The 22,257-nt window shown below is 49.5% G+C and overlaps 1 protein-coding gene across 1 annotated transcript in view; it reads left to right on the plus strand.

The window, feature by feature from the left end:
- Positions 1–21,874, plus strand: part of galnt9 (polypeptide N-acetylgalactosaminyltransferase 9) — a 423,545-nt gene extending 401,671 nt beyond the window's left edge. Inside the window, exons 10-11 of the mRNA XM_038805188.1 lie at positions 18,075–18,242; positions 21,428–21,874. Of these exons, the coding sequence (XP_038661116.1) occupies positions 18,075–18,242; positions 21,428–21,574 (315 nt within the window). The 3' untranslated portion in view covers positions 21,575–21,874. The remainder of the gene's footprint in view (positions 1–18,074; positions 18,243–21,427) is intronic.
- Positions 21,875–22,257: the final 383 nt, after the last annotated feature.

The raw sequence follows: 22,257 nt of genomic DNA on the forward strand, positions 1-22,257 counted from the left end.
AGACATCAACAGACCAGTTCTGTGTTTTCTTCTTGCAGCTTTTTGCAAAATACACATACATTCCCAGCTTTCTCCTCAAACTGGCTTTCTCCTTTCAAAACAGCTCACAGCAAACCAGCCAGGCACTTTTCAGCTGCTCTCTCTCAAACTGAATCTAAACACTGCAAAATGGCTGAGCTAAAAAAAACCCAGCTCCACCCGCACTCTGACATCACTTCAGTAACATGAGCGGCACAATTTCTTAAAGGTACATTGCTTAAACATCCATTTCTTAAAGGTACTCTCACATGGCAGTGAGTCAATTCTGATTGGCCAAGATGTTACTATGAAGAAAGCAATGGGGATCTACCGGCTCCTCTAGCTCCTGGGTAATTCGAACAAGGCTCAAACAGGTTCCTTTTGTTTACAGCGAATGGGTCCCTGCGCAAAAATAAGACCATAAAGACATACAAAATAGGGGCAGGAGTAGGCCATTCAGCCCTTCGAACCCATTCAGCCATTCAATGGGATCGTGGCTGATCTTCAAACACCATTTTCCTGCACTATCCCCGTACCCCTTGATGTAAATGCATCGATCTCATTCCGGAATTTACTCATTGACGGAGCCTCCACAGCCCTCTGGGGTTGAGAGTTCCAAAGATTGACCATCCTGACTGAAGAAATTCCTCCTCATCTCCGCCCTAGACAGCCAGACACTTATTCTGAGACTCTGAACCCTGGTTCTAGATTCCCCCCCCCCCCCCCCGCACCCCGCCCACCCCAGTCAGGGGAAACATGCTTCCTGCATCTACTCTGTCGAGCCCTGTACGAGTTTTGTATGGTTGAATTAGATCACCTCTCATTCTCCTAAACTCCAGAGAATAAAGGCCCAGTCTATTTAATCTTTCTTCCAGAGGGCAATCCTGCATCCCAGGAATCATGGAATCACAGAATCTAGGCATAGAAACAGGCCCATTCGGCCCATACTGATCCATGCCAAACAAAAACAAAGAACAAAGAAAAGTACAGCACAGGACAGGCCCTTCGGCCCTCCAAGCCTGTGCCGACCATGCTGCCCGTCTAAACTAAAATCTTCTAACTTCCTGGGTCCGTATCCCTCTATTCCCATCCTATTCATGTATTTGTCAAGATGCCCCTTAAACGTCACTATCGTCCCTGCTTCCACCACCTCCTCCGGCAGCGAGTTCCAGGCACCCACTACCCTCTGTGTAAAAAACTTGCCTCGTACATCTCCTCTAAACCTTCCCCTCGCACCTTAAACCTATGCCCCCTAGTAATTGACCCCTCAACCCTGGGGAAAAGCCTCTGACCATCCACCCTGTCTATGCCCCTCATAATTTTGTAGACCTCTATCAGGTTGCCCCTCAACCTCCTTCGGTCCAGTGAGAATAAACCAAGTTTATTCAACCTCTCCTCATAGCTAATGCCCTCCATACCAGCAACATCCTGGTAAATCTCTTCTGCACCCTCTCTAAAGCCTCCACATCCTTCTGGTAGTGTGGCTTCCAGAATTGAACACTATACTCCAAGTGTGGCCAAACTAAGGTTCTATACAGCTGCAACATGACTTGCCAATTTTTATACTCAATGCCCCGGCCAATGAAGGCAAGCATGCCGTATGCCTTCTTGACTACCTTGTCCAGCTGTGTTGCCCATCTAAGCTAATCCCATTTGCCTGTATTTGGCCCATATCCCTTTGAACCTTTCCTATTCATGTATCTGTCCAAATGCCTTTTAAATGTCGTCAATGTCCCTGCCTCAACTACTTCCTCCGGCAGCTCATTCCACATACGGACCACCCTTTGTGTAAAAAAGTTGCTCTTCAGATTCCCATTAATCCTCTCCCCTCTTAACTTAAACCTATGCCCTCTAGTTCTCGATTCCCCAACCCTGGGGAATAGACTGAGTGCATTCACTCTATCCATGCCTCTCATGATCTTATACACCTCCATAAGGTCACCCCTCAGTCTCCTACACTCCAAAGGAAAAAGTCCCAGCCTGTCCATTCCCTCCCTGTAACTCAGTCCCTTGAGTCCTGGCAACATCCTTGTAAATTTGGTGAAACGTTGTTTCACTTTAATCGAATTTACAGTGCAGAAGGAGGCCATTCAGCCCATCGAGTCTGCACCGGCCCTTGGTAAGAGCACTTTCTCAATGGAAAGTGTATCTTCCCTCAGTTAAGGAGACCAAAACTGCGCGCACGCCTCCAGGTGTGGTGTCTGTATAATAGCAGTAAGACAGCTTTTCTCCGATACTCAAATCCTCTTGTAATAAAGGCTAACATACCATTTGTCTCCTTAATTGATTGCTGTACCTGCGTGCTGGCTTTCCGTAACTCAGGAACAAGAACAAGTCCCTTTGAAGTTCTACAAACACCCCCCCCCCCCCCCCCCCCCCACCCCCCCCAGTCGCTCACTCACCCAGTCTCGCTGAAAGTCAATGGCCTTTTGGTTGGGCCACCATGTCTCCCTCGCAAGTCTATTTCCTCTATTTCCTCACATTTACTCTGCCTGGACTGCGGCAGTGACTGTAGCACAATATTCCATTGAAGTCTTGTGTTTTTGTTTAACCAAAGCCATGGCCGGGGGGGGGGGGGGGGGGGGGGGGGGGGGGAAGGGGGGGGGGGGGGGAGCGTGCGAATCCCACCACACCGCTCTGATGCCAGGCCGCCGATTCTCTGGCGACCGGAGAAACGGCGCCAATCGTGCCGACGCGGTTGCTGCGGCGCCGGTCGGGGGCCGTTGAAAGCGGCCCCCGCGGCGATTCTGCGTGCTCGACGGGCCGAGTGCATGATGAGTTTCGCTGGCGTCGCTCGCATATGGTCCTACCCGGCTGGACCTCGGCGTTCTGGCTGCGGGGGCCAACCTGGTGGGGGGCTGGGGGAGCCGACTCTGGGGGGGGCGGGTGGGGGGCGCCACGGTGGCTAGGCCCACGCTCAGGGCCTACCGATCGGCGGACGGGCTAATACCGGGGGGGAACCTACGTTCCTCCGCGCCGGGCCCCTGGAGGGCTCCGGCATGTTGCCCGCAGGCCGGCGCGGAGACGGCCATGGCACGCATGTGCGGACCCGCGCCGGCCGTGGCGGGCTAGTTTTCGGCACCGGAGCAGCACATACCACCCCGGCACCATTCTAGCCCCCGAGGACGGGGAGAATGGCTGAGCCTGGAGGCCCGTTGACGCCGCCGCTGCTCGCGCCAGTTTCGATGCTGGCATCAACAGTTGGCCGGGATTTTGGGGAATCCCGGCCTATAACTGTGCCAGGACTGCCAGGTATATAACTAGAACATAGAACACTACAGCGCAGTACGGGCCCTTCGGCCCTCGATGTTGCGCCGACCTGTGAAACCATCTGAAGCCTATCTGACCTACACTATTCCATTGTCATCCATATGTCTATCCAGTGACCACTTAAATACCCTTAAAGTTGGCGAGTCTACTACTATTGCAGGCAGGGCATTCCACACCCCTACTACTCTCTGAGTAAAGAAACTGCCTCTGACATCTGTCCTATATCTCTCACCCCTCAATTTAAAGCTATGTCCCCTCGTGTTGGTCATCACCATCCGAGGAAAAAGACTCTCACTGTCCACCCTATCTAACCCTCTGACTATCTTATATGTCTCTATTAAGTCACCTCTCAGCCTTCTCCTCTCTAACGAAAACAACCTCAATTCCCTGAGCCTTTCCTCGTAAGACCTTCCCTCCATACCAGGCAACATCCTAGTAAATCTCCTCTGAACCCTTTCCAAAGCTTCCACATCCTTCCTATAATGTGGTGACCAGAACTGCACGCAGTACTCCAGGTGTGGCCGCACCAGAGTTATGTACAGCTGCAGCATGACCTTGTGGTTCCGAAACTCAATCCCCCTGCTTATAAAGGCTAGCACACCATATGCCTTCTTAACAGCCCTATTAACCTGGGTGGCAACTTTCAGGGATTTATGTACTGTGCCAGGTCTGCCAGGACTATAACTGTGCCAGGACTATAACTGTGCCAGGACTATAACTGTGCCAGGACTCTGCTCCCCTTTCAAAAGTAATCAGGCGAATGTGACTAGAAAAAAAGGCGGACAAGGAAATTTCAGAGGTGTAATGGGAGGAGGCCATTCAGCCCCACCTGATCTGCTATTCATCTAGACCACAACTGATATGCATTTTAACCCCAGCTGTCAGCCTTGATTCTATAAACGTTAACTTCCTCACCTGGCGAAAAACCATCAATCTCGGCTTTAAACTTTTCAATGGACTCTCAGCTTTTTGGAGAAGTTTCCAGATTTCCACTCCCCTCTTTCGTCACAACGTGCTTCCTGACCCCCCAACAGTCTGGTCGTAATCTTGTTTCGGAAATTCTATTGATTCGGGTTTTCCATTTTTTACGAAGAATTCGCTGCAAACAAACCAATTAAAGCAAAGATAGAGCTAGGTGCCAATGTACAGCAAATACAGCACAAAACACAGTCCTATAATTGGGACACATAAGGCTGGATGATTCAGGGACACAATCCCCAGCCTGTTCCTTCCACTGATAAACGACCTGTCTGCACTCAAACAGGATACAGGCAACAGTCTCGACCTGTATCTCACCCATAGCTGCCAAACAAAATGGCAGAGCAAGAAAACAAGACCCCGAGCACCCCAGTGCTAAGGGGGAATCGACCAACTCTTACAGTGCAATTCAAACTCTTCTGCACATCCAGATTGGGACAGGCAGCCATCATATACCATCTAAATGGCACAATGACAAAAACAAGGTCAGAGAGAGGACCAGGTACAACCAAACCATAATACTCAGCCTAGGGCCTCTCATAGAAGAAGTAAAAAGAGAACAAGAACAAGAGCCAAGAGCAAGAATCTGAATTTCCATCATCCCATTTCACATCCCCAGATCAAAAAACAAAACCGATCACCATACCAGACCATCAGCACCAGTCATACCCTCAATCGAACATAGGTGGCATGGTAGCACAGTGGTTATCACTGTTGCTTCACAGCTCGAGGGTCCCAGGTTCAATTCCCCGCTGGGTCACTGTCTATCCGGAGTCTGCACGTTCTCCCCATGTCTGCGTGGGTTTCCTCCGGGTGCTCCGGTTTCCTCTCACAGCCCAAAGATGTGCAGGTTAGGTGGATTGGCCGTGCTAAATTGCCCTTAGTGTCCAAGACGGTTGGGTGGGGTTATTGGGTTACTGGGATAGGGTGTGCGCTTGGGTGGAGTACTCGTTCCAAGGGCCAGTGCAGACTGGATGGGCCAAATGGCCTCCTTCTGCACTGTAAATTCTATGATTCTATGACAACAGGATATGTTAGGGTCAAGAACAGAAAGGATTACAAACTGATCCTAATCTGGGGATGGAGGGGGAGACGAATGCTAGGGTGGGAGAGCCCTCAGGTCTGGCCAACCCACCTCCACCACTCCCCCCAACCACTCAGAATCATGAGACCACCACTCCCCCACCCCTCACAACCAGGACCAGTCAAAAGAGGAAAGGATTAGGCCACCCAAAAGCCAACATAAACCCGTAACTGAATGTCCATTTCACCAAGGCCCACCTTCCAACACCACCACAGCCAGCCCTCATAGGCCAGCACTGAGAGAGAACTGGAAGCAATGCCCCCTAAACCTATCAAAGTGAGAGGAAGGGTGAAATAGAAGAGCAAGAGCTGTTGGAACTAATCCCTCAGAGTCACAAATCATATCCCAAGACACTGCCACAGGAAATAATTGACCAACAGACCCCCAAGTGTACCTATGCAACTCCCCAGACCAATAAGGATAATAATTTCTGGACACAACCTTTGGCCCCTTCTCCAACCTTCACCTCTCCGGATGTGGACGTACCCCCACGACACCCGCATGGGAGGTGCCCTCGTCCAAGGAGCAACAGGATACTGATCGCAATGTCAATCCTTGGCCTAACCCAGCACCGTCACAATGAAAAATGGATTGGAGAATTGTTTCCAAGGACACCCTTGACACCCAATCCCTCCAGCCCTCAGGGACCCACTAGATACACGACCTAGACCCAGATAAACGATATTCAGGCCGCCTCACTCACACAATCTCTGACAGCAGGAGAACAGACCAAGAGGGAGATACACACCAGGAAAAATGACCAACTCCCGCTGATAGTGAAGTTAAACAAACCCCCATTTTCAAATGTGATCTGCTTGGGCCTGAAGGAGACAAAACACAGCCCAAAATAGACAAAAAAACCCAGAGACAGGATCACAGCTGAGAAACGAGGCAGTCATCAGGATAAAGACCACTCCACTGGCACATGGACATGGTCAACATCTAGGATAAAGTAGGACCGCACAGAACCAGGGACTGGAAGGCCAATCCAATGCCAGGCCTCAGCCTTGAATCTGCTCCTTCGAATCTAAGCTGCCCGTCCTCTGGATCGAGGTTCCCAAGACATGGCAGCCTGTTCTCAAGCTCAGCTGGGAACATCACCACCACCTCGCCACGGTCCCAGGTTCGATCGCTGGCTTGGGTCACTGTCTGTGCAGAGTCTGCACGTTCTCCCCGTGTCTGCGTGGGTTTCCTCCGGGTGCTCCGGTTTCCTCCCACAAGTCCCGAAAGACATGAATTGGACATTCTAAATTCCCCCTCTGTGTACCCGAACAGGCACCGGAATGTGGCGACTGGGGAATTTTCACAGTAACATCATTGCAGTGTTAATGTAAGCCTAGTTGTGACACTAATAAAGATCATGAAAAGATTATTAATCCAAGGCCAATATATCCTGACTGCAATACATTTCCCAGAATATTTCCCAGAATATTACCAAGGTAATTGGGATTCAACGGGAATATTGCAGCTAAATTTACCACAGCTTTCATTGTCTGAGGAAGCATTGAACCATGGTGAAGAGTATACTGGGGAAAGGGAGGGGAGGAGATAGGGGTTGAGGAGGGATGAGAGAGGGGGATTGGAAGGGGAGAGGGAAGAAAGGAAAGCAGATTTGGAAGACAGGAAGGCAGGTAAAAGGGAGGGCGGAAAGTGAAAGGATGAATCGATGGAGGAAGCAATGGAGACAAGAGTTTACGGGTGGTCCAGAGGGCACGAAAACCTCCCAGTGATTCAAAATGACGATTCAGGATAGATTTAGTCTGGAGAAGGGAAATTAATGCTACCCCGTCCATCATCAGGTCTTGACTATACAAACACCTTGCGAACCTCTCCCTATTTTCAGCATTGCACTAGCAACTTGAACACGTTTCTGAGGGCATCAATTGTTTCACCCTGTCCTTGCCAGCTACTGTTCGTCATAAAATGCTGACATTTCGCTGGAGTGAAAGTAATTATTGAGAATTGGTTCTCTCAAAGATGACTGCGCTTGCCCGAGTGCGTTCACCAGTGACAGGTCCCAAGCACATAAAATTGAAATGACTGATGTCCCTCGGAATAGTAACAGTTGCATTAACTTAACCACCTTATCGTGTTGCACATCTCGTCGCAGTGAGTCCCTCTGAGGGATGGTGACCGCTGTCTAAGTTGATTAAGGGTTTTGGCCGGGAGGATAGAGAGAAGCTATTTCCTCTGGTGGGGGTTGCGGGGACGGTGGGGAGGGGGGGGGGGAGAGTCACAGTATTATTATTATTATAACAAAGGACATCGCCTTTTTAAAATTGGAGCCAGGATATCAGGAGTGATGTTGTTCTTGTCGCAAAGGGCAGTGGAAAAGTGGAATTCGCTCTCTTTGAGAAAGCTGTGGCTTAGGGATCAATTGAAAATTTCAAAGCAAAGATTGATGGATTTTTGCGAGGCGAAGGTATTAGAGATTAAAGGAGAAAAGCAGGTAAATTGTACTAAGATACAGATCAGCCGCGGTCTAATTGAAGAGTGGAATGGGTTGGCAGGGCCTTGTGTCAGAAAAAGGCAGAAGTTACTCTGCCACAGATTAACCCCATTAACCAGACTGACGATAAATGACCAAAGGAACAATCTTTGGCTGAAGCGGATGTTACCCAGGATAGTGGAAGAACTCCCAGCCATTCCTCAGACCATAGAACTTTAACATTTAACAATCTGGCAGAGCCTTGGGTTAACATCTCCGCCCAAGGATGGGGCATCCAGTGTGTAACGTCCCCGCAATACCGCCCTGGACTGCCAGCCTGGGTTAGTGGTTCGATACACGGCGAGGGGTTTGAACCCAGCACCTTCAGAAGGATGCTCGCCTCTAAGAAAAGGAAGAACTTGCATTTGTGTAGCACCTTACACCACCTCGGGGTGTGCCAAAGCGCTTCACCTGTAACGAAGCGCTTTTCGAGGCACAGTGACTGATGTAATGCTGGAAGCACAGCAAGATCCCGCTAACAGCAATGTGACCAGGTTTTCCATCATTTTGGTCGAAGGGTGACTATTGGTGAAGAGACTGGGACGGACTGCCGTACATCGAAACTATGGCAGCGAGAGGAGGGAACACCTCGGTTAAGAGGCAGTAACTCTGACAGTACTGGCCTCCCTCCGTGTTTCTCTGCAGTTGGCAGGCTGGAGTTCATGTTCAAACCGGTGGGACGGGATTTTCCGTTGGCCGATGCCGAAATCGGGAACGGCGATCAGAAGTAGAATCGCCAGCGGGGCCCTGAATGGGGCGCCAGTAGTCCTAGTCAACGTGTACGCGCCCAACTGGGACGACACGAGCTTCATCCAAAAGACCATGGCAGAAATCCCGGACATAGCGACGCATCGACTAATCATGGGGGGGGACTTCAACTGTGTACAGGACCCAAAGACGGACAGATCAAACCCCAAAACGGGGAAAACCTCAAGCATGGCAAGGGAACTCGGTCACTTTATGGAGCAGATGGGAGCTGTGGACCCCTGGAGGTTCGCCCACCCGGGGGAGAAAGAATTCTCCTTCTTCTCCCCAGTACACAACGTGTTCTCCAGAATTGACTTCTTTGTGGTGGGGAAAACGGTGCTTCCAGGGATAGACAAGGTGGAATACTTCGCAATTGTGATATCAGACCACGCCCCACACTACATGGACGTGCGGCTGGAGACGGGAAGGGCCCAGCGCGCCACATGGAGGTTGGACGGTGCCTTACTAGCTGACAAGGCCTTCAGCGAAAGGATAGCGCGGGCCATAGCGGAATACACGGAGAACAACCAAAACGGGGAGGTCTCACCCTCCACGTTCTGGGAAGCGCTTAAGGCCGTAATAAGAGGGGAAATCATTGCCTTCAAAGCGCAAAGAGATAGGAAAGGGTGGCTGGGCAGAAGCTGGTCGACTCCATACTGGAGGTAGACCGTAAATACTCCGAGGCCCCGACCGTAGAGCTCCTGGCGGAGAGAAAAGAACTACAAAGGAACTTTGACCTGCTCTCCACCAGGAAAGCAGTGCACCAACTCCGCCAGGCACGCGGGACCCTGTACGAACACGGAGACAAAGCCAGCCGCCTGTTGGCACACCAGCTGAGAAAGCAGGCAGCCACCAGAGAAATTGGGCAAATCAGGGGTACCAGAGGCATGTTGGAAACAGAACCAGAGAGGATTAATGAAACCTTCAAGGCCTTCTACCAAGAGCTGTACACCTCAGAGCCCCCAACGGGGAAGGCTGGGATGAACCGGTTCCTTGATGGACTGGTCATACCAGTCGTGGGAGAGGGAAGGAAACGGGACCTGGAAGCACCACTAGCACTGGGAGAGATCATGGACAGTATCAGCTCCATGCAGACGGGGAAGGCGCCGGGACCGGATGGATTCCCGGCGGACTTCTACAAAAAATTTGCGACAGCGCTGGCCCCGCACCTGCGGGAGATGTTCACAGACTCGCTAGCTAGGGGCACACTGCCACCCACGTTAGCACAGGCCTCAATCTCGCTGATACCTAAGAAAGACAAAGACCCAACGGAATGTGGGTCATACAGACCCATATCTCTGCTGAACGCAGACGCCAAAATACTGGCCAAAATCCTAGCCAAAAGGCTAGAAGACTGTGTACCTGAGGTGGTCACAGAGGACCAGACGGGCTTCGTCAACGGTAGACAGCTCACCTCGAACATCAGACGCCTGCTGAACGTGATAATGACCCCCTCCGGGGCGAGAACACAAGAGGTGATCGTCTCCCTGGACGCAGAAAAGGCCTTCGACAGAGTCGAATGGAAATACCTCATAGAGGTACTGGAGCGGTTCGGGCTTGGAACAGGGTTCACCGCGTGGGTAAAACTCCTATACAACACCCCCATGGCGAGTGTACGGACCAACAATACCAACTCCCAATACTTCCAGCTGTACAGGGGCACCAGACAAGGATGCCCACTGTCCTCACTGCTGTTCGCACTAGCAATCGAACCGCTAGCAATTGCACTCAGGGCAGCAAAAAATTGGAGGGGGATCCGAAGGGGAGGCAGAGAGCACAGAGTCTCACTCTATGCAGACGATCTGCTCCTCTACATCTCGGACCCACAAAGCAGCATGGACGGAATCATCGCGCTCCTGAAAGAGTTTGGAGCCTTCTCGGGCTACAAACTCAACATGAGCAAAAGCGAGATCTTCCCAGTACACCAGCAAGGGGGGCGGGGGGGGGGGGGGGGGGGGCAGCACTAAAGGGGCTGCCGTTCAAACAAGCCCGGCATAAATTCCGCTACCTGGGGATTCAAATAGCCCATGACTGGAAAGGGATCCACAAATGGAACCTCACCAGCCTGGCGGAGGAAGTAAAAACGGACCTGCAAAGATGGAACACACTCCCACTCTCCCTCGCAGGAAGAGTCCAGACGATCAAAATGAACGTACTGCCCAGGTTCCTCTTCCTGTTTAGATCCATTCCGATCTACATCCCCAAGGCCTTCTTCATAGCGCTGGACAAACTTATCATGGCGTTCGTATGGGGGGGTAAAAATGCTAGGATCCCAAAGAAGGTCCTACAGAAAACAAAATCCAGGGGGGGGCTAGCCCTCCCGAATCTACAATTCTACCACTGGGCGGCAACAGCCGAGCGAGTAAGGGGATGGATCCAGGAGCCAGAAGCCGAGTGGGTGTGTGCGGAGGAGGCCTCCTGCATGGGGACCTCCCTCCGGGCCCTCGCCACGGCAGCACTCCCATCCCCACCCAAAAAACACTCCAGCAGCCCAGTGGTGACAGCCACCCTCCAATCCTGGAACCAACTGCGGCAGCAATTTGGCCTGAACAAAATGTCGGACAAGGCTCCCATCTGCAACAACCATAGGTTCAAACCAGCACTGACTGACGCCACCTTCAAAAGGTGGAGACAGGACGGGGGGACACTGACAGTCAGGGACCTATACACGGACGACAGGATCGCAACACTGGACGAACTGACAGAGAAATTTCAGCTAGCTGGGGGGAACGAGCTACAGTACCTGCAGCTCAAAAACTTCCTACGAAAGGAGACAAGGACGTACCCACAACCGCCACGACAGACACTACTGGAAGACCTACTGGACGCAAGTATCCTAGAGAAAGGGAACTGTAGTGACATGTATGGCCGACTGGTAGATAGGGACGACACCGTACTGGACGCAACAAGAAGGAAATGGGAGGACGACCTGGGGATGGAGATAGGGTGGGGACTCTGGAGCGAAGCACTGCATAGGGTCAACTCCACCTCCACGTGCGCAAGGCTCAGCCTGACGCAACTAAAAGTGGTACATAGAGCCCACCTAACGAGAAACCGTATGAGTAGGTTCTTCCCGGAGGTGGAGGACAGATGTGAACGGTGCCAAAGAGGCCCGGCCAACCACGCCCACATGTTCTGGTCTTGCCCCAGACTTGTGGAGTACTGGACAGCCTTCTTCGAGGCTATGTCCAAAGTGGTGGGGGTGAGGGTGGAGCCATGCCCGATAGTGGCGGTCTTCGGGGTTTCAGACCAGCCAGATCTATTCCTGGGGAGGAGGGCGGACGCCCTTGCCTTTGCCTCCCTGATCGCCCGCCGTAGAATCCTGTTTGGCTGGCGGTCAGCAGCACCGCCCAGAGCTGCAGACTGGCTGTCCAACCTCTCGGAATCTCTCCAAATGGAGAAAATCAAATTCTCCATCCAAGGGTCGGACAACGGCTTCCACAGAACGTGGGAGCCATTCATACAATTGTTCCGGGACCTGTTTGTGGCCAACGTACAAGAGGAAGAATAGTCGGGGGAAGGTAGCCGGCGGGGAGGGGGGGGGGGGCTACGGGCTCGTTACGGGGGTTTGATGGCTAGCTAAGGCCCAAAACCAAACTAAATAAATGCCAATAAACATGTTGGGGAATGTAAAATATGTATGCCGGCAAAGAGGGGGAGGCCACAGTTATTACTACGAAGATGCTCACCTGTAAATATATATGTTAATTTTTGCGTGTTTTTCTTTCTCTCTCTAACAATTTGTAATTTGTTCAATATAAAACATGAAAACTGAATAAAAAACATTTATATAAAAAGAAGTAGAATCGCTCCCGGTGCCGAAATCGCGGCAGCCGCCCGTTTGATGCCGAATCACGATGCTTCCCCCCTTCCAACATGGAATTTATTGCGACGCTTATCGCCCGTATTTGCAACCTGCTTTCGCATCTCATTAGCGGGCCCACCCACGATGCTCTGCATCCTACGGGCCGAGTTCCCAAAGGTGGGGTGCACGTGTGTTCTCAACAGTCCTGAACCGGTGACTGTGGGGGGAGAGAGAGGGCATACGGAGAGTGTCCAGCATCGCAGATCTAGGCGACTGAAGACAGACGAAGCTTTGGAAGAATATCGGGAATGTGGGACCAACCTGAAACGAGGAATCAAGAGGGCTAAAAGGGGTCATGAAATATATTTCGCAAACAGGGTTAAGGAAAATCCCAAAGCCCTTTATTCATATATAAGGAGCAAGAGGGTAACTAGAGAAAAGGTTGGCCCACTTAAGGACAAAGGAGGAAAGTTATGCGTGGACTCAGAGGAAATGGGTGAGATTCTTAACGAGTACTTTGCATCGGTATTCACCGAGGAGAGGGGCATGACGGATGTTGAGGTTAGGGATAGATGTTTGATTACTCTAGGTCAAGTCGGCATAAGGAGGGAGGATGTGTTGGGTATTCTAAAAGGCATTAAGGTGGACAAGTCCCCAGGTCCAGATGGGATCTATCCCAGGTTCCTGAGGGAAGTGAGAGCGGAAATAGCTGGGGCCTTAACAGATATCTTTGCAGCATCCTTGAACACGGGTGAGGTACTGGAGGACTGGAGAATTGCTAATGTTGTCCCCTTGTTTAAGAAGGGTAGCAGGGATAATTCAGATAATTATAGACCGGTGAGCCTGACATCAGTGGTAGGGAAGTTGCTGGAGAAGATACTGAGGGATAGGATCTATTCCCATTTGGGAGAAAATGGGTTTATCAGTGATAGGCAATATGGTTTTGTGCAGGGAAGGTCATATCTTATCAACTTAATAGAATTCTTTGAGGAAGTGACAAAGTTGATTGATGAGGGAAGGGCTGTAGATGTCATATACATGGACTTCAGTAAGGCATTTGATAAGGTTCCCCATGGTAGGCTGATGGAGAAAGTGAAGTCTCATGAGGTCCAGGGTGTACTAGCTAGATGGATAAAGAACTGGCTGGGCAACAGAAGACAGAGAGTAGTAGTGGAAGGGAGTTTCTCAAAATGGAACACTGTGACCAGTGGTGTTCCACAGGGATCCGTGCTGGGACCACTGTTGTTTTTGATATACATAAATGATCTGGAGGAAGGTATAGGTGGTCTGATTAAGAACATAAAAACATAAGAACTAGGAGCAGGAGTAGGCCATCTGGCCCCTCGAGCCTGCTCCGCCATTCAATGAGACCATGGCTGAGCTTTTGTAGACTCAGTTCCACTTTCCGGCCTGAACACCATAACCCTTAATCCCTTTATTCTTCAAAAAACTATCTATCCTTATCTTAAAAACATTAAATTAAGGAGCCTCAACTGCTTCACTGGGCAAGGAATTCCATAGATTCACAACTCTTTGGGTGAAGAAGTTCCTCCTAAACTCAGTCCTAAATCTACTTCCCCTTATTTTGAGGCTATGTCCCCTAGTTCTGCTTTCACCCGCCAGTGGAAACAACCTGCCCGCATCTATCCTATCTATTCCCTTCATAATTTTATATGTTTCTAGAAGATCCCCCCTCCTCCTTCTAAATTCCAACGAGTACAGTCCCAGTCTACTCAACCTCTCCTCGTAATCCAACCCCTTCAGCTCTGGGATTAACCTAGTGAATCTCCTCTGCACACCCTCCAGCGCCAGTATGTCCTTTCTCAGGTAAGGAGACCAACACAATACTCCAGGTGTGGCCGCACTAACACCTTATACAATTGCAGCATAACCTCCCTCGTCTTAAACTCCATCCATCTAGCAATGAAGGACAAAATTCCATTCGCCTTCTTAATCACCTGTTGCACCTGTAAACCAACTTTTTGCGACTCATGCACAAGCACACCCAGGTCTCTCTGCACAGCAGCATGCTTTAATATTTTATCATTTAAATAATAATCCCTTTTGCTGTTATTCCTACCAAAATGGATAACCTCACATTTGTCAACATTGTATTCCATCTGCCAGACCCTAGCCCATTCACTTAACCTATCCAAATCCCTTTGAAGACTTCCAGTATCCTCTGCACTTTTTGCTTTACCACTCACCTTAGTGTCATCTGCAAACTTGGACACATTGCCCTTGGTCCCCAACTCCAAATCATCTATATAAATTGTGAACAATTGTGGGCCCAACACTGATCCCTGAGGGACACCACTAGTTACTGATTGCCAACCAGAGAAACACCCATTGATCACCACTCTTTGCTTTCTATTAATTAACCAATCCTCTATGCATGCTACTACTTTACCCTTAATGCCATGCATCTTTATTTTATGCAGCAAACTTTTGTGTGGCACCTTGTCAAAGGCTTTCTGGAAATCCAGATATACCACATCAATTGGCTCCCCGTTATCTACTGCACTGGTAATGTCCTCAAAAAATTCCACTAAATTAGTTAGGCACGATCTGCCTTTTATGAACCCATGCTGCGTCTGCCCAATGGGACAATTTCCATCCAGATGCCTCACTATTTCTTCCTTGATGATAGATTCCAGCATCTTCCCTACTAACGAAGTTAAGCTCACTGGTCAATAATTACCCACTTTCTGCCGACCTCCTTTTTTAAACAGTGGTGTCACATTTGCTAATTTCCAATCCGCCGGGACCACCCCAGAGTCTCGTGAATTTTGGTAAATTATCACTAGTGCATTTGCAATTTCCCTAGCCATCTCTTTCAGCACTCTGGGATGCATTCCTTCGGGGCCAGGAGACTTGTCTATCTTTAGCGCCTTTAGCTTGCCCATCACTACCTCCTTATTGATAACAATCATCTCACGGTCCTCACCTGTCATAGCTTCATTTCTATCAGTCACTGGCATGTCATTTGTGTCTTCCACTGTGAAGACCGACCCAAAAAACCTGTTCAGTTCCTCAGCCATTTCCTCATCTCCCATTATTAAATCTCCCTTCTCGTCCTCGAAAGGACCAATATTTACCGTAGCCACTCTTTTTTGTTTTATATATTTGTAGAAAGACTAGCAAGTTTGCAGATGACACTAAGATTGGTGGAGCAGCAGATAGTGAAGGGGACTGTCAGAGTGCATGGGAGGAGCTGAAAGGGAGCGGTAAGATTCCCTACTTTTTAAAAAACTTAACTTGCAGTTTGCAGTGAGTGGGAGGAGCCAAATTGCGCTCTGGGAAGGTGAGTGAATTGATTTCACCTGGCAGTTTCAGTGCGTGGGAGGAGCTGAAAGGGAGCGGTACGATTCCCTACTTTTTAAAAAACTTCCCTTGCTGTTTCAGTGCGTGGGAGGAGCCGAATTGCGCTCTGGGAAGGTGAGTGAATTGATATATTTGGGCAGCGGCTAAACCCGAGACGCTACACGTGTAGTGTCTCCCACCCGCCCTCCTCCTCTAAACAAAAAAAAAGACTGTGTTGAAAAGGAGCAGCGGACATCAGATTCTCGGCGGGAGCAGTGGCAAGGGGTCTTTGGGAAGGTAAGTTTACCTCTTTAGAATACAGCAGAATATAGATAGATTGGAGAGTTAGGCGGAAAAATGGCAGATGGAGTTCAATCCGGGCAAATGCGAGGTAACGCATTTTGGAAGATCCAATTCAAGAGCGAACTATACGGTAAATTAAAAAGCCCTGGGGAAAATTGATGTACAGAGAGATCTGGGTGTTCAGGTCCATTGTACCCTGAAGGTGGCTGCGCAGGTCGATAGAGTGGGCAAGAAGGCATACGGCATGCTTTCCTTCATCGGAAGGGGTATTGAGTACAAGACTCGGCAGGTCATGTTACAGTTGTATAAGACTTTGGTTAGGCCACATTTGGAATACTGCGTACAGTTCTGGTCGCCACATTGCCAAAAGGATGTGAATGCTTTAGAGAAGGTACAGAGGAGGTTCACTAGGATGTTGCCTGGTATGAAGGGCGCTAGCTATAAAGAGAGGTTGAGTAGATTAGGATTATTTTCATTAGAAAGACGGAGGTTGAGGGGGGACCTCATTGAGGTCTACAAAATCATGAGAGGTATAGACAGGGTGGATAGCAAGAAGCTTTTTCCCAGAGTGGGGGACTCAGTTACTAGGGGTCATGAGTTCAAAGTGAGAGGGGAAAAGTTTAAGGGAGATATGCGTGGAAAGTTCTTTACACAGAGGGTGGTGGGTGCCTGGAACGCATTGCCAGCGGAGGTGGTAGAGGCGGGCACGATAGCATCATTTAAGATGTATCTAGACAGATACATGAATGGGCAGGAAGCAGAGGGATACAGATCCTGAGAAAATAGGTGACAGTTTTAGATAGAGGATCTGGATCGGCGCAGTCTTGGAGGGCCGAAGGGCCTGTTCCTGTGCTGTAATTTTTCTTTGTTCTTTGTTCTTTGTCATACTTCCGCGACAGTCGTGCGCTGGCCCGGGGGGGGCTTCTGCCAGGGCTGGGGGACGTAGTGGGGGGTGGCCAGGCGGTGGGCGGTTTTGTGTTATGTAATTTGGAATAACACAAGCTGCCACTTGATGCAGTTTTGAGTAAAAGATGCTCCAGAATTTGAAGTGAGTTCAATGTGTTTGACTCGCTGCTAATCTAACTGTAGTAACTCAGTCTAACTGAACCAGCTTGCTCTAAGCCACATGCTGGGGTGTGATGCTGAGGATACACCCTGTCCCACTCTGTAGATGTTGGTCTGTGGAAAGAGACAGAGCATGTGTGCCCTGTTCTTTTATAAGGGTTGTGAAGTGCCCCCTTGTGGTAATGCCACCTCTGGGTGTCCTGATTACCCATTGGTTTTGTCCTGTTGCAATGATCCATTGGCTGTATGTCTGCATGTCATGATGTCTCTGGTGCTCCCTCTAGTGGTCACTTAGTTGTAGTGTATTTACATTAACCCCTTGTGTATTTACAGTGATGTATGTCACCACATCCCCCCTTTTTTCGTGTTACATATTTTCTGTACTTGGTTAAAGAAAATTGAACAAATTAGGTCGATAAGTGATGACATGTACAAGTCATGATGACAGTGATGATTATACAATACCAAATAATATTTATGAGTCCAAAGTTCATGAATTTACACGGTCGAGTGTCTTTCTTCTTTCGTTATTGAAGTGTCGATGTTGCTGTTGTCATTTCCTTGTGAACGTCGTCAGTGTCCCTGTGCTTAAGGAACCAAGAAGTAATCAGGAGGGGTTCAAATGGTCAAATCACTTTGTTGTCTGATTTGGAGTCGGCGATTCCCCCACCGCTTTTCGCATGTTCCGTGGGTATTCCACGCGGCGCCGGTGCTAGCCCCTCAGCGGTAGCAGGTGTGGCGCCGATTTTTCTGACGTGGAATCTCCGGAACCTCCGTTGGCGTCAGCACTTAGACGCCGGAACAGAGAATGCAGCCCGCGGAGTGGCACACAAATTCATAACCCTCTTGTTCAGAGGTGGGAGCTCACTGAGCCCCAGACTGACTTATTTCTTACCAGCGTAACGCATTTCTGATCATTCACCCCAGCATGCGGTCGTTTATATTTCACGTTATTTTGCAGCTTTAAGAATAACCAATGGGAGTTTGATGGGCGGGGCTGTTTTTTCTTTCAGCTGGTTCGTTACACCATTGAGGGACTGCTGCAGCTTGGGCCTCTGGGATCCACAAACTTTCTACCAGATACCAAATGTCTAATCGATGATCGAAGAATCAAATCTCCCAGTCTCAGGAAATGTGAGGAGGTGCCCAGACCGAATCAAAAACTCTGGAATTTCACCCAGGTATGATCTTGTATTCGCTTCACTTCAACTCAGAAGGAGAGAGGGAAATGTGACTGAAATCTATTCATCAAAAATAGTCTCTCGGAGGTGGGAAGCTGTGCCCTGTTCGCTGGAGGCGGGATTCTCTATTCCCGCTGCTGTCAATGAGAATTCCCATTGAAACCACCGCACACCGCTGGGAAATCCGTGGATGGGGGTGGGCTCCCAACAGGATCAAACAATCCCGCCACCAGTAAACGGCTGGAGAATTACGGCCATAGAATCAATAATGGACGCAGGTTTGACCGACTGGTCAATAATAATAATCTTTATTATTGTCACAAGTAGGCTTACATTAACACTGCAATGAAGTTACTTTGAAAATCCCCTAGTCGCCACACTCCGGCGCCTGTTCGGGTACACAGAGGGAGAATTCAGAATGTCCAATCCACCTAACAGCACGTCTTTCGGGACTTGTGGGAGGAAACCGGAGCACCCGGAGGGAACCCACGCAGACACAGGGAGATCTCCGCACAGACAGTGACCCAAGCTGGGAATTGAACCTGGGACCCTGGCGCTGTGCAGCAACAATGCTAACCACTGTGCTATCGTGCTGCCCACTACTTATCCAAAGTAATTGGGTTCAATTACATTTTCAATTTCTTATCTTGTTTTTGAAATTTAGCTGCTGAAACTGTTGCCACCACCTTTTCGGGCAGAACATTCTGGATCACATTAACATACTGCATTGATTCCTCACGTCCCGTTGCCTACTAATTTAATCCTGTGCTCCCGATTGGCTGAACCTACTCTGCACCCTCTCCAACCTCCCCGATACCAAATTGTATATGGTAAATTCAGCAGATTTAATGGCACTAAGCGGATCCGTTTTCTGGATGCGCGCTGCTGGTTGGAGACTTGCTTTGTCTGGACATGTCCGAGGAATTCACACTGATTATGCTCATTGTTTTAAATCCGCCCATTGTAAAGGTGCTGACAGCTCTGTGACCCTGTATAATACAATGTTGGACATCAGTGAGTTTGGCTCCCTTAACCTTCAACCGTTCAAAATTATATTGGTCTGTTCAACAGTCTGCAAAGTTATCAGAAAGAAATGCTGGCTGACAAACTTGTCAGTTTGAAATGTAAATGGATTACAAACTACCCTTGCTTTTTCAAAGCACTAATTTTTGATTACATTTGGGAAGAAAGGTGACCAGAGTTTTGGGTCATTCCTGTGGCTCAGTGAGTCGCACGCTCCCCTCCGAGGTGGCTGGCCATGTCCTACTCCAGGGACGTGAGCGAACACTTCAAGTGGCAGCATCTGGGGCAGAACAGTGGCTAGCACTGTTGCTTCACAGCTCCAGGGTCCCAGGTTCGATTCCCGGTTTGGGGCACTGTCTGTGCGGAGTCTGCACATCCTCCCCCGTGTCTGCGTGGGTTTCCTCCGGGTGTTCCGGTTTCCTCCTACAGTTCGAAGATGTGCAGGTTAGGTGGATTGACCATGCTAAATTGCCCTTGGTGACCAAAAAAAAGGTTGGGTGGGGTTACTGGGTTACGGGGATAGGATAGAGGTGTGGACTTGAGTTGGGTGCCCTTTCCGAGGGTCGGTGCAGACTTGATGGGCTGAATGGCCTCCTTCCGCACTGAAAATTCTATGATTCTATGACTCTATAAGTACCATTGGGGAGAGAGCGATGCGTTGCCAAGCGTCCCTAATTACAAATGGGACATTAAATGCAGGTGGAAATACTCAGGAGGATTGGCAGCGGAATGAGAAACAAGGTTTCAGGTCGAGGACGGATTGTCAGAGCTGGTTCTCTCCCCACAGGCACTGCACTGCTCTGAACTCCTGAGTGTCTTCTTGCTTTCTGATTTTATTTCACATTTGCAGCATCTGCAGTATTTTGCTTTTGCATTAAACTGAACCCGGACATAAATCACACAGCATCATTTTGATGAACAACACGTCAGTTGTCCCATGTGTTTCCCAGCCAGTATTTATCGCTGTCTATGGGAGCCTGCTGTCCACAGATTAATTGCTAAATTTCCTACCACACTTCAAAAGCACTTAATTGACTGCGAAGTGCTTCAGAATGTCCTGAGGTTGTGTTAGGCACTATTGCACAAGGTGATGAGAGGCATGGATAGAGTGGATAGCCAGAGACTTTTCCCCAGGGTGGAAATGGCTGTCACAAGAGGACATAATTTGAAGGTGATTGGAGGAAGGTATAGGGGAGATGTCAGAGGGAGGTTCTTTACACAGAGAGTGGTGGGTGTGTGGAATGCACTGCCAGCAGAGGTGGTGGAGTCAGAGTCATTAGGGACTGTGGTGAATTATAAACCTAGTAATTCACACTGTGTTCTATTATATGTATTGTGTCCTTGTGGGCTCTGTATACGAGCTGTTGCGCGGCTCTGCCCATAGGGGGAGATGAGGAGATTGTACTGGGCTCCACCCTTGGCTCCGCCCATGGCTCCGCCCATGGCTCCTCCCACTAACCGGAAGTATAAAGCTCTGCAGTCGTGAGCCTGCTGCCAGTTCATCTCGCCGCCGGCAGGCTCCGTTGTAAGATCATTAATACCACTGTTCACTTCCGATCACGTGTCTTGTAAATTGATGGTCACATCAGGGACATTTCAGCGACTCTTGGACAGGCACATGGACAACAATAAATCGAAGGGGTGCAGGTGAGGTTGATCTTACATTTGGATAAATGGTCAACACAACATCGTGGGCCGAAGGGCCTGTAATGTGCTGTACTGTTCTATGTTCTATGAATGCGAATCTTCACGTATGCGAATGGCAACGTAGTTACCAAGGAAATGTGTGGACTGGATTTCAGACTTAAATAAATGCACAAAGTGAAAACTCAATTTTCATCCCTGGCAGACATTTAAATTTCCTCCCCCTCAGAAATATACCATTTACAGGCAGCACGGTGGCGCAGTGGTTAGCATTGCTGCCTCACGGCACCGAGGTCCCAGGTCCGATCCTGGCTCTGGGACCTCGACCCTTCTCCCCGTGTCTGTGTGGGTTTCGCCCCCACAACCCAAAGATGTGCAGGGTAGGTGGATTGGCCACACTAAATTGCCCCTTAATTGGAAAAAATGAATTGGGTACTCTGAGTTAAAAATAAAAGAAATGTACCCTTGACAGGTAAAGGAGTGCAGCTGTGAACACGTGTTGATTTTGCTTTTTACAGAATGGGCCAATTATCAACAGAGACACAGGTCGTTGCCTGGAAGTGGAGATGACCAAAGATGCCAACTTTGGTCTGAGACTGTCCTTGCAGAAGTGCTCGGGGCAGAAGTGGATAATAAGGAACTGGATCAAACATGCCAAGCACTGATTGCTGCACCCCAGCGTCCCCTTGTATGTCCGCCTCCACATGACATTGTGACATGTAGCCAAACACTCATCAGATATTGTGGGATTCACAGTGTGGGATCGCCTGGTCATTCTCAATGAAAGGACCCCGATAGAGACTTCCATCCGAACATTATTGACAACTGCACGGAATTAGATGAACAATAATGATGTGCCTTTCCCACACGTAAACTTCTCGACTGGAAACCAGTCCCTTAAGCATGTCTGATTTATTGTACTGGAACAGAAAACTGTCGTCAATAAAACGTTAAAAAAAAATTAACACGTCGGAAGAGTAAATGGTGCAACTTTACAGGGGACCCGGCGGATTTGTGTCGACGGGCAGGAGTTGAGAATGGTGTTTGAAAAAAACATGCAGGGTCCTGAGGTTTAGAAATTGATCCCATCATGAAGACAGGGTGGGGGGAGGGGCCGTGTGGGTGGCACGGCAGGGGAAGGGGGGCACAGGGGAATAGGAGAAGCAACATTGGGATGCTAGCTGGCAGGCGGTGGTTCAGTGCAAAGGCTGCAAACCAAGTCTGCTTCCAACTCTATGGTGAGAGGTGTCTAAGTGTGCGCTGAAGATCCCACTTCAGGGCGACTTTTCACCAACATGGGCATTTTCCCAGCAGCACGCCAGGGGATATTGGGGTCAGAGGTTCCATA

Source organism: Scyliorhinus canicula, chromosome 1 (assembly GCF_902713615.1).
Source record: "Scyliorhinus canicula chromosome 1, sScyCan1.1, whole genome shotgun sequence".
Classification (NCBI taxonomy): domain Eukaryota; kingdom Metazoa; phylum Chordata; class Chondrichthyes; order Carcharhiniformes; family Scyliorhinidae; genus Scyliorhinus; species Scyliorhinus canicula.